General features: G+C 33.2%; 1 protein-coding gene across 1 annotated transcript in view; it reads left to right on the forward strand.

The window, feature by feature from the left end:
- Positions 1–13313, forward strand: part of LOC108969826 (neurobeachin) — a gene marked incomplete in the record, with an annotated part of 552891 nt that overhangs the window by 483730 nt on the left and 55848 nt on the right. The window contains 5 exon segments of the mRNA XM_018934817.1: positions 642–1110; positions 1282–1376; positions 9092–9232; positions 11289–11428; positions 11659–11872. Of these exon segments, the coding sequence (XP_018790362.1) occupies positions 642–1110; positions 1282–1376; positions 9092–9232; positions 11289–11428; positions 11659–11872 (1059 nt within the window).

Consider the following 13313-nt stretch of genomic DNA (forward strand, 5'->3'; position numbering starts at 1 on the left):
ATAGCTTTCAGTACCTATAATGAAAAAAGAAAAAAAATATTTCATAACTCAAAATCTTTTTCCTTTTAAAATGTTACAAAAAAAAATCGTACTAAAATTTTTAGGTAAATAAAAAATTATTCAAATAAAAAATTTAGATCAAAATTAAAAAAAAAATAAACAAAACTAAGAAATAATATCTTTTTAACTACACTGGGCTCTTACGCTTAGTATTTGGTCGGTAATCTTTATTATTCTCAGTTTTATTGCAAATTTATATAAACGACAACACAACTACAAAGCAAAATAAACTCACCAATGTCACTTTGTTTTTTTTCTTCTTCTCTTTACGCGCTACACTTACTCGCTCAACATGCTTCACCTGCACATGCCCACACAAAAAAAAAATTACTAACAAAAAACAAAACGCAAATATAATAACAACGCTAAAATGTGTACTGCTAACTGTATAAATTGTACAAAAAAAATTTAAATTAAAATTTCCACAAAAATATTTTAATTTCTAAATTGTACGAACTATAAAACACACAAAAAAATTATACTAATTGCTGACATAATGCTAATAAAATTTGAAAATTTCTCATCTTCGAAATTTCTATTTCGCATTTCGAAATTCCATCAACAACGCAACGCACACACAGTCACAATTCCGCTTCGACAACGAGTGCTATCTGAACCTGCCGGACAATCACAAACGGGTGAGTCAGAACAACAACAACAACAGCAACAATAACAATATATCGACGACGGTGCTGCTCGCTGAACAAGAGGCGCAAGCCATCGACTGGGCCGATGAGAAGCTCGATTTGAGTGCGGCCTTTGCGAAAGTGCGTGCTGTGCTCTCAGCACGCAACGCCTCGGCCAATGCGGTGCTCAATGCGCTGAGCGGTGTCGTGGTTGTCGATCAGACATCCGGTGGCGCAACGGCCACGGCCAGCACAGGCGCCGCACAGCCGACGGCGGCGGYGGCGAACTCCAACAGCGCTGGCGGAAATAATACAGCGGCGAATGCAAACAACAATCAATTTGGCGGCGCTGCGGGCGCTAGTGACAACAACAAAATCATCACAGATCCTTTGTGTCATTTGCCAACCGGAAATACATCCTTTGGTATTTATTTGTTTCAATTTATTTGTTTATACTTTTATTGTTGCCTTATTTTCCATTCTTTGTTTGTGCATAGTGATTTCTACTTAATTTTATGACATTTTCTTTCTTTTTATTTACATAATTTTTTGGATTTTTTTTTTTTATTGCATGTGATCTTTTTCTTTTTTGTAGAGCAATTGCGTCGCATTTCGTCGACTTCCGCCTCCGGTTTGGAGCTTTTGAGAGGATACACCAGTCAGACCGAAGAAATTACTCAGCTTAAAGCTGTAAGCATTTTATATTTTTACATTCTTCTTTTCTTACATATTCATTTCTTATGTTCTGTATATATGTGAGTTTTTCTTCGCAAAAAAAGTTCACTGTTTTATTTTTCGCAAACGCTTATTAGGAAACTGTCGATTTGTACAGCACAGTCTGGTGTGTTTGTGTAGCTTTAAAGTTAAAATTTTTGAGTTTGCGCTTAAATATTCGATTGAGTTGCCTGTTGTAAAGTTTTAAAGATTATTTTTAGAATTTAAAGATCGATAATGAGTTGTTTGTTCAGGATTTTCAGTTTGTAAATTAAAATCTTTTTTTTTTCAACTCGAATTCCACACAATGCTTTCGCTTAAAAAAAAAAAAAAAAAAAAAAAAAAAAAAAAAAAAAAAAAAAAAAAAAAAAAAAAAAAAAAAAAAAATTATGAAAAAATTGTAATTGTATAGTATTTATTTGTTAATTTCAATATTTGTTTTTTATTACCACTTTTCCAATGCTTTGTAAAGTAAAAAACATTTCATTCCATTTTTGATTAGCTCAAATTGCTCTGAGGTGTATAAAGTGCAAGCAGCCGATAAAAGCTTTTAAATATCAAATCAACTTTTAAGCAGCTTACAATGTGCTTATTTCCAAGATTTATTCAAAGTTTTACTACAAAATTTATTTTAAATTTTAATTTGAAGCTCCTCAACACTTTTATCAAAGTCTAACAGTATGAATTATTTGCAATCAATCTTAATTCATTCAATTACGTTCGTTGCTACTTATATCTGATGGAACTCGTCTTATTTTGTCTTCTAAATTCATCTTTTACGTGAGTCCCTCGTCTTAAGCGAGGAGTTTAAGGTTTCTCCCTTAGAAAGGCAGATCATTGTAAATTGAAGGACGAACATTTCATACGCTTGCAACTTTGAAAAAACAAGGCCGGAAATACCTTCAGGATTGAGAAAAACAATTGGGAAAAAAATGTTGACATTGTTGGGAAAGAATTCAGCATCCATTGTGAAAACGTTTTATTCCTCTATTAGGTGTATATATGATAGATAGGAGCAAATTTTCCCCTTTTTTATATATTATCGTATACCATATATTAATATTAGAAACATATGCTCTCTCGGTTTTTTTCAGTGGCATAAAGTCAACCCGCTGTTTTTAAGTCCTAATATTAAATATTTAGCGGCTCGAGCAAGTTTTCGCAATATTTTAGTCATTTTATGCACAAAGATATATTTTCTATAGAAAAACACGTTCTTTCAATTTCATTAAGATAACGGACATATTGATCGATATTCGCGGTAAAACGTCTGTGAGAAGTTCGAAAGTATTTCTATTAAGTATATGAGAACCCAACGAATTATTGTTTCGAAACCAATATTTAGTACACTCGCTTATTATTATCAGAAAATATTTCTTTCTGGGTTTTTATAATATATCGCACAGATTCAATTAAAATAAACTGATAAAAGTAATAGGAACTTTGGTCCATATATTCGGTAACTGGGACTTTGAACACCTTTGGTCCGATTTAGACGATATTTCGTCATAATCTGGCACACTTCAAAGGCTGTATTTGTGCATAGTTTTGTCTCATACATCGTTGCTGCATAATTTTTATACTGGAAAGTGAGGGACACAGATGAAATTTAAAATTGTTATAAGAGAAGTAAGTTGTGTAAAGTGTGTGGTTTAGCCGACCGAAGACAAGAATTAATTTTTTTGTTGCAATGATACAGGTACGGCATTATATTTTAATACGAAAATGACTCCGGGTAAGTAACCGTCGCGGCAGGGTTGAATAGATCAGCCTAAGGACCCTATTTTTGAATACTTTCTGTAGCAATTGCGGACGTATTTCAGAAATAACGCGCTAAATATTCTCTTTCGGGGTGTTCATCGTCTCGGACTCTTCTACGAAGACAAGCAACTTCACATAACGATCTCACCAAAAATATCCTTCAATAAATTGTTTGTCTCGTATGCCATGTAGCGCCGTTTTTATGGAATCAATGGTCATACAAATCAATCAGTTCAATTTAGACAAGAAAGAATCATTAATCATGACTGTAAAATAATCCCCACTGCAATACTATGACCGGCTACATTTTTGGAGAAATAAGGACCAGCGTCTCCCTCTGTCCATAAAGCACACAAAACAATGACTATTTGAGGCTATAATTGAGCCTCACACCAAATTCGACAATTTTGTTAATTAACCATTTCGGTGCGAACGTCGACTGTAGTCGGCAGCCAGGAATTGTATCTTATTTCGTTATCTCTTGCATGCTGCCTGTAATGTAAAGCAAGCTTTCAGTATCTCAAGGATACCGCGCGGACGGTGAATGCCGCCCTTGCGCAACGTTTTTTGGCCGATAGGCGCCTTACCGGTTAACGGTTAACGTACACATTCCACCAAAAGTGAGTTTCATCGCTGAACACAGTTCTGTTACGAAAATCGGGTTTGGTAACCCTCTCGTTTTGAGTCCTTTTACTGTACGGTCTACGCACTTGACGGTCATCTTAAGCCAACTCGAGATGGCACTTTGACAGCCCAAAAACCCAGATCCTGCCGTAAAATCTTCATAGAATGGAAGGGTACAGCTCCAATAGTTAAGAGCAATGGCTAGATAGAGTAGATAGACTTATTAAAAACTTATTCCCGACTCTGTTTAATAACGGCAATAGCGCACTCCTAGGTTCTATCGCTTTAATATTGACAGGGTTGTATTTAATATTCTACTTATTTTGTATTTATAAAACCACTTTTTAAACGAACATGTTAAGAAAGGTAGGAAGGAAATTTAACAAATCTAGATTTCAAGTTTTAAATGAAATTAATTCGAAAAATGTTCCTTACTTAAAAGATCTAAAACGAAAAATTATGCTTTACATTGAAACAAAAACGGCAAATACGAAAAGTTAACTTGAAAATAGTACTAAACATGTTCTAGAAGAAAAATTATTTTTTTTTTGAAATCAAACTTTAAAAGTGAGAACTACGGATCTAAGCAAAAAGTTCTGAAATGCAAACCCCGCCAGTGAATTTCATTTTCACAGACAATTTCTTTACACCCACCACATTGTTGTTGCAGTTGCAAGGCAAACGAAAAGCTTTGCAAAAATCATGCATGCACCTCAAGAGGCGAAGCAATTAAAAGTTTAACATAACCGTATCCCTGAAGCAACATGAATGAACAGATGCATAGAAAGAAGGCAAGCGGCATAAAGAGAAAATGTGTGCAAATGTTGTGTAAAAGCAAAATCGTGTGCAAAACTCTAAGCAAACGCTTATTGCAACAAATAACTTTCAATGTGAGAAATCGACTTTTTCAATGCTTCGCAGCAGCTCAAGTGCAAATGGGCGCCTCCAAGCGCACACGTGTGCCTGCTGCATGTGTCTGCAAGCGCAAATACAAACACATGGATGCGATATTCCACTCACACTTCTTTCAATTATTGAAATTATTAGAGCATGAAATTCACGCGCTCGCAATTAATTGAGTTGCAAGGCGGCGCAGCGCAGCGTACTGCCGCTTTTCCACATCATCATGCCGCTCAATCGCAAACACACACACATGCACTAACACATATGTATAGCTGAAATATTGAGTAATTCACTTGAGCATTGTAAACGTATTTGTATTACACTGACGCAAGCGCCAAGGCCTTAACTCCCGCGTGTGTTGTGCTGCCACTTGAATGCGCCACGCGTTGCAAGCTTTGCCTGCAACAGCAACTGCAAAAAGTTACGTCCTTCACTTGGCCTTTGAGACCTGCGCGCCTACCTGGAGCGTCTTGTAGGCGTGCCACTGTGTCTGCATAGCTGTATTCAGTGGCATTTCAGCGGAAATTGTTAGCATACTTCAGGGGGCATAGGCGCAGTGTGCGCTGTGAGTGCGAAACTTTAGTTTTTAGTAACTTTCGGGGTGAAATTAATTTAATGCGAATGTAGTGTAGAACACGCTACGGCTCTATTTTCGTTTCAGCAGCGCTTTTTTGTTGTTTTTGTGCAATTTCATTGTATTTGCAATTTTTTTTAATATTCTCAACAATTTCTCTATAGAATTCGAAGCATTTTTCAGCTCAACATTCCATATTAAGCAGTTAAGCTGGCAATTATTAATGTGCATTTTGTATTTGCAATATACATAAATACATGGTCACACACACAATTACATGTATATGTGTCCACCTTACCGTTTAGGGATTTGTGTATTAATATGAATACAATTAACATGCTCTTGCATCGATTATGCACTCGAAAGCAATTAAGCACTTGAGTGCTTTGCAGCTTTTTCACTTTCAGCACATTGCCACAGACTCTGCCTGCCACTTATTGCCGGCGCTGTACCGTTGTTTTGCCTCATAATTTGCCGTGCTTTGTTCCGGCTGCAGCTATTTCTGGTCTAATAATGCTAGCTGGGGCTTACTGCAAGCATTATACTTAGTCCAGCGTGAAATGATGAGGAACTTCAATAGCAGCAGCAGAATTTGAAGAAAGCGGCTTATCGATTACCCGTGTACATATCGTAAACATGCGTATGTATGCTTATACTTATATATATGTATTTACTTGTATGGCAAGTGGCTGCTGCGTTCATTTTCGAGTGTTTTAAAACAAAATAGTAAGCGCAACAAGCAGTCAGCTTTATTGGCAGCTTATGACATGCATGGCATCAACTGCATGAAGTATTATTTTTGTGTGCATACATGTACAATTTTTTATCAGTGTAAAATCGTTTACTGGCCAACTACAGTCGAAACTACTGAAAGATAACCCCAAAAAACTTAAATATTATTAAAGCTATTTTTTCCATATTCAAATAGACACTCTCTTATATTTATCGTTATATCAGAAAATCCTTTATATGTATAAATACAAACATTTTAACTTTTAGGTTATGTTCGAAAATTAGGTTCCACCATAGAAAAACTGCTATCACTCTACATACCATATTTTCATCCCTAACGCGGCAAGCAGACAACTATATTTCCAATTACTACTAGGCAGTTATTGGCAAGCACTCGAGCATATTTCTGCATCAAGAAAATTTCTCATAAGCTCATAGCCATCAACCATTTAAAGTCACTTCAAATTTTCTCAGACCCATATTCATAATTCATATATCATCAAAATCATCATTTCATTAAAAATAGAAGTAGAAATGCGACCTGGTTTTGTCTAGAGCTGTTATATTCGAGTAAATGCATAAATGAGTTCGAAACTTCGGTGTATTGGGGCCTTCCATTCAAGTTTGGTAATCACAGCTTACATATTTTACTCTAACATTTATAAAAAATACATAAGATATTTATAGAAATTAATTTGAAGTATTTAAATTAAGTTCCAAAGGTAATTTGGTCAAAATATAGGCCTCAATTGCGATATTTTTAACAATCAAGGAATATAATGTAGTTTCAAAAAAAAAAAAAAACAAAAAAAAAACATTTCAAGAACTTTGCATTTTCTATCGGATCCTTCGTTTATCCTTTCGTTTAATCCTTTTTCTAGCCTTACGGTTGGATTTTTTAAATATTAACCAATTTTTTATTATTAAATATTATCAATGACAATAGATAGTCAGGGAATTGAACAGACATCATACTTGTAAATGAGGTCTTCGCCGAATATTTACTCAGAGTAAAACTCGCGCCCCTTACTCTGAGTGTAAGTGTGCCAGAGTAATTTTACACCATATTCCAGAATCATCTAATTTATATTATTTTAACAAAGCTATCTTCGATTCACCGTTCCTCTACTTGATCTGCCCTCTTGTCAAAAAACAAGTAAAAGCAACAGCAACGTTACCGAGTTGAATTCGCGCAAGAGAGTATCTGGATATATAAATAAAGTGTTATAGCTTGCGAATTCGGATCCCACACTCTTGGAGAGCATTGTAACTACCGATGAGACATGGCTTTATGAGTTTGATAGCCAACCAAGTCAACAATCATCGAAATGGAGAAACAAGTAGACGAAACCAAAAAAACGCGCCAAAATCGCTCAAAAATCGAGATGTTGCTCGACGGTTTTTACGATATTCGTGATTTGGTGCATCACTAATTTGTCACAGAAGGACGTACGGTCAATAAGGAGTTCTTGCTGGAAACTTTTTTGCAAATTTGCTTTAAAAAAATTGTGTGTTTCAGTCTGGTACATTGTGTGTTCCCATTCTGGTGTTTATGAAGCGCGCTTAGTGTGAAATAGAAGTTAATTTCTCAATATATCGATAAAGCTATAAACTGCTTATTAATCAGCTCTGACAGTTTATTCTTAAACGCATTTTCCTACGTGGTTTTAATGAGTACTCGTCGACAAGATAGATCAAATCGTTATACATTTTTTATAGGCCTGAAATGTCAAGAAATTGTACATAATATTCACGATTTGTGCAGTTAATGTTTGGTAGAGAAAGGTCTAATCCATGCACCAGCTCGGAAGATATTTTTAGCCGTATTAGAGAATATTTGCTTATATGAAGTTTCTGTAAATAGCGAAATAATTTTTGTTGTGATACACAGCAGGTACATATTTTTAAATTCCTCAAATAGTTTACATTTAACAGGAAAAGCCATTTCACTTTTATTTTCATTATTATTTTTTTTCTTGAAATTTATTTATGCTATATTATTTTATGAAGTCCGAAAAAAATGTATGATATATATATGTATATGGCAGTGAGGAATTTATTTTTCAGTTGACAAATAATTGTCTTCAATTGAGACCCAGTGCACACAGCGCGTTGCCAAAAAAGCGTAAACAATTTTTAAATAATTTTGTATGCATACGACAACGCCTGCTGACATTAATGACATATTTACTGGCAAATTTTTTCTATGCAAAATATAGTCATAAAAGCCACCCGCTCGCTGAAGGTGGCGTGAATGTGTAAAATTTTATTATTATTGTTATTGTACGGCCAACGCAAGAGTCAGTAAAATTTTTTTCGTAATTTTTTGTTGCATATTTTATTATAACTGCGTGAAAGTTATGATAGCGCAGTTCATAATTTGACATTAAATTGTTTATGTAGTGTAAATTTCAATTATTTACCGTTACACACGCACTTGTAATAAAATGAAATTTTGTTTTTGCAATTTGTGCTTTCTTCGCAAATAGTAAGCTTTTCACCACGCCAGCAGCCTTAATTTATTATGTGTACACAGTTATTTCATTCAATTCTTTTATAGTTATTCTCATTTGATTTTGTTATTTTTGTTTTTTTGTTTTTTAATTACCAAACGATATCAAATGTGTTTTCCTCAGCAAAGTAAATGTTAAGTGACAACACACATAATCAATGCAACTGTACAGCAGTGTCAAAACAACAAAAACAAAAACTAATAATAATAACAGTAAACAGAAAGAAAACAAAAAACTAAAACAAAATTGAGCAGCAAATCGAGCTGAGCCGCACCAATTCGCAAGCGCACCGTCATTTTTCCGCCTAAACGTCCAACGATTTGTGTCCTTCTACCGCAAAAACGCATATTTACTTACTTACATACATACATACATACATATGTACATGTGTAAAAACATTTGTGTATATACATACATGCAACATAAGCACACATATTTCTATCAAATTTTTTACTAATTTCTTCCTTTCTCAAATTATTTTCAATTATTTTCGCAACGCTGTGGCAACCCTCTTATGCGCTTATGTGTACAACGTAACGAAACACACACATACACACGTCTACATGCATATATTGGCGCTGCAGGTACTTTATGATGGCAAATTGTCAAACGCCATCGTCTTCATGTACAATCCAGTGGCAACCGATGGCCAGCTGTGTCTACAATCCGCACCGAAAGGGAATGTTTCATACTTTGTACATACACCGCATGCACTTATGTTACAGGTGAGTCGAGCAAAATGCCAAAAACAATGCTATTTTTATGTTATTTATATATGTATATGCCATTCACGTATATAAGACTATTCTATATAATAAGTAGTTTAGAAAATTTACGCCGAACGAAAGGAACACCAGAAATAACGCTAACTTTGTCTGCAGCGAAAATAACTTCTTTTCAAAAATTAAGATGTCTAACAACAAAAACTTTATCGATCGGTTAATTTGTACAGCAGCGATATGTTATAGTGGACCGATATGCAAAATATGTTCGGCTATTATAACAATATCTCTGAGACATATTCGTGCGAAATTTCATGAAGATAACCCAACAAATGTAAAAGTTTTCCATACATTTGATCGTTCAGCTTGTATGGCAGCTATCTGCTATAGTAATCCGATTAAAAAACTTGTTTGGAATACGGTAGTGTTATGTTAGCAAATATTCCATGGCAAATTTTGTGAAGATATCACTTCAAATAAAAAATTTTCCAATACAAAGACTTGTTTCCGATCGTAAATTTGTTTGACAGTGGTTTGATATAGTGGACAAATCTAGAATATATGATTTACGATGATATCTTTCGGCTTCAAGTCGGCTTAAAGTCCTTTCTCCGAGTCTCCGCGGTTTCTTTCCCTCATTTCGGTTATTGCATGATTGTTTGTAAAACCGGTATTCAGTTCTCTCTATATGTTAGAAAACTTGTTTTGATTGATTTCACTATATCTTCATAAAATTTTAACAGTTCTTAAAGACCTTAGAATGAAACCTTACATCATGTCACAGAGCATAATAAGAAGTATCTATTCTTAGAACAATTCTGCCTAACTAACGCATTCGATCTACGTTTCTGAACTGAAGAAATCCCCAAATTTTATACGCTTAAAATCATTCATCTCACTTCGACAAGTTTCTTCAAGAATATTTTTGAAATGTGTTCTTGCCGTTCCAACAAAAACAACCTGCGATTCTTGATAGTTCTGCATCAATCTAGTATTTTCGATTTCATACGAAGGCTTTCAGACTTTTTGTCTTTCTTTGCTAATCGAGCTAAAGCAAATTAGAAATAAATCAAGCTCTAAATGATAGCGCCTGGTAAGAAATACGGAACTCTAGGAACTTTGCCAGCTTAAGAAATGTTAGTTGAATAAAGAGCTGTATGCGGAAGAAGATAGAACGCTAGACCAGCCTTCGAATAAATTTTGTCAGTTTTTAAAGCTTTGTAAGCAGTTGCTTCCCTTCTACGCCCTTCATTGGAATTTAACTCAGCGATTGGTCTAAAGCAGGGAGTAAATCTGATATATCTAGAAAAGCATATAAGAAAAAAATATGTAAGACAAAAATAAATAAAAAATATCAGTCACTCTAACAATTTTCCCTAATCTCCGGATAATAAATGAAATTCAAGCTGCGATTTCAATTTTGACGTTTCATACTTTATAAAAGCAGAGGGGAGTTTCTACCATAATTATAATGATATGCGTAGATAAAAATATACATATGTATAAATAAGCACATGTGTTTCAATTCTTTTGATATTGTAAGAGCCTGTCCACATGGATATGTGTAGGAATTTGATATCATATAGCCCTATTCGCTTCTTAGCACAAAATTTGTATTCAATTATTGATTTTTAATGGGAAAGAAATCGAGACTTTTATAAATATCAAACACTTACTTTCAATAGATCGTTTATATATGTATTTGAAAGCATACGAGTAGGTATGTACTGTATACGCATACAATGTCTCCCGTAAAGACGACACCCAAACATTCTGGCACATATTTACATATATTCTTGCTAACATACGCATACATACATATGTGCTACAGATTGAAGTTCGAAGTATGACATGCGTATTGCCAAATGTTGCAAAGAAAATAAAACTGATTTCTGAAATATTCATCTGATATTGTAACAAGTTTAGCGCCTAATGCATTTTCTTTCTTTATATATTATAGAAATTTAATTTAGTATGTATGTATGYATATAAAAATTCATATCATGTTGTACTTACCGAAATCTGTGTAATCCTTTCTTCTTAAATTCCATTTCTGCAGGACGTTAAAGCCGTCGTTACACACTCAATACACTGTACATTAAATTCCATTGGTGGCATTCAAGTGCTGTTTCCGTTATTCTCGCAACTGGATATGGCGCATGAGGGCATAAGCGATATAAAACGCGATCCGACGTTATGGTGAGTAAGCTGAAAATATGAAATTAAAATAAGAAATAGTATAGAGTATTATATTCAGATCAAATATATAAGAATATAATAATTTACTTGGAAATTTTATTGAAATAGAAATTATAAGAGTTCATTAAGATCTTCTAACTTTTATTGAAATAGACTTTGTTATAACTGTAACCTCAATCAGAACTTTTCTAATACATCCCCTGTCAACGCTTTCACACTTCTTTTTGCAGTTCCAAACTTTTGGGTTTCATTTGTGAATTAGTCGAAACATCACAAACCGTACAACAACATATGATACAGAATCGTGGATTCCTAGTCATCTCGTTTATGTTGCAGCGTTCGTCGCGCGAACACTTGACGCTGGAAGTTTTGGGTTCATTTCTGAATTTAACCAAATATTTGGTGACATGTCTCTCGGCGAATAGTGATTTATTGCTGAAGCAGGTGAGTTTTGCGATTTCTCCAATCGTATGCAAATAAGGCGACAATCTGCCGTTATTTATGTACCAGTATGTATATACATATTTATGTATTTATGCTTATTATTATATGTATGTACATTTGTGTGTACAAGAGTATTGAAAGCTTAGAGTTGTTGAAATTTCTGATTTTTTATTTTGCGAAAATTGTAAATTTTTACATATGTACATGCATATATATGTATGGACTTGTAAGGCGATTAACTTAAGTTTTCTAAGTGCGAATTTATTTATTTGCTATGGCATAACGGTCTTGCGCATAGCTGGCATGTATGTATTTTATGTATATATAAATTGCCTTGTTCAAGTGTCGATAAATTTGACGTAAAAATATAAAATTGGCTGTTAAAATTTTTCAATAAATCTAAGTATATTTAAAAAAAAAAAAAAAAAAAAATGAATTTATTTTATAGCTTTAAGTAGGTCTCCAAATTGCGTACTTTTAAAAATGCATGAAATGTTTATTTTATGAATTCTTAAAATGTAAATCTTTGCTGTAAACTTGAGAGCAGAAAAATATTTATTTCATGATTCTTCTTTCTTTCTTTTATTTAAATTCTTGTTTTATAAATGTCTACAGTTAAGCGTGGCCTTGCGATTTCCATATAAAAAAGTAAACATAATTTAGCTTATGAAATTAATTTAAATGAAATGCATTTCTAGTTTACAAATTAGTGGCTAAATTTACTTGAGAATTTTACACATATTTTCTTTTTGCAAAGATTATGCTTGAAAAAATTTATTTAAGCCATTGAACTGCTTTAACCTGTCACGAAAGTCTCTAAATACCAGATAAAAACCTCCGCTAGTGCCGCCTTTAAGTGTCTATTATTTGTACAACATATTTTTATGTTGTTGTTTGCATGCGCCCTTACCAGCTATTTGTTTGAAAAGTGTGTTTATCAAAGAAAAAAATTTAAAAATGATTTCGCAAATGTTCCTAGGAAGCTTCAAAAATGTTTACAAAAAATTTCGAAAATTTCTCAGCAATTTTATAAATATTTTTCGAATTTATTCAAAAAATCTTTAGATTTTCTTTAATATTTTCGAAATCTTGTCAAATAAATTGTTCAAACTTTTTCTGAAAACATTTGGAAATTTATTTAAAAATATCCAAAAATTTACTAAAATATTAAAAAAAAAAACAAAAAACATTTAAAAATAATTTCCAAAACTTATCAACTAAATTATTTAAAATTATTGTAAAAACATTTAGAAAATATTTCTAAAGTATCTACGAAATTACGGAAGTGTTTACAATTTTTTATAATATTTCGAAAAYTTTCAAAAGTTTGTCACAAAAATTTTCAAATTTTTTCGAAAATGATCCAGAAATGTTATTAAAATTAAAAAAAATTATAAAAATGTTTCAGAAATATTACATTAATTTTGGAAAATACTTCGAA

This window comes from Bactrocera latifrons, unplaced genomic scaffold, assembly GCF_001853355.1.
Source record: "Bactrocera latifrons isolate USDA-ARS-PBARC rearing strain unplaced genomic scaffold, ASM185335v1 scaffold_0, whole genome shotgun sequence".
NCBI classification, from domain to species: domain Eukaryota; kingdom Metazoa; phylum Arthropoda; class Insecta; order Diptera; family Tephritidae; genus Bactrocera; species Bactrocera latifrons.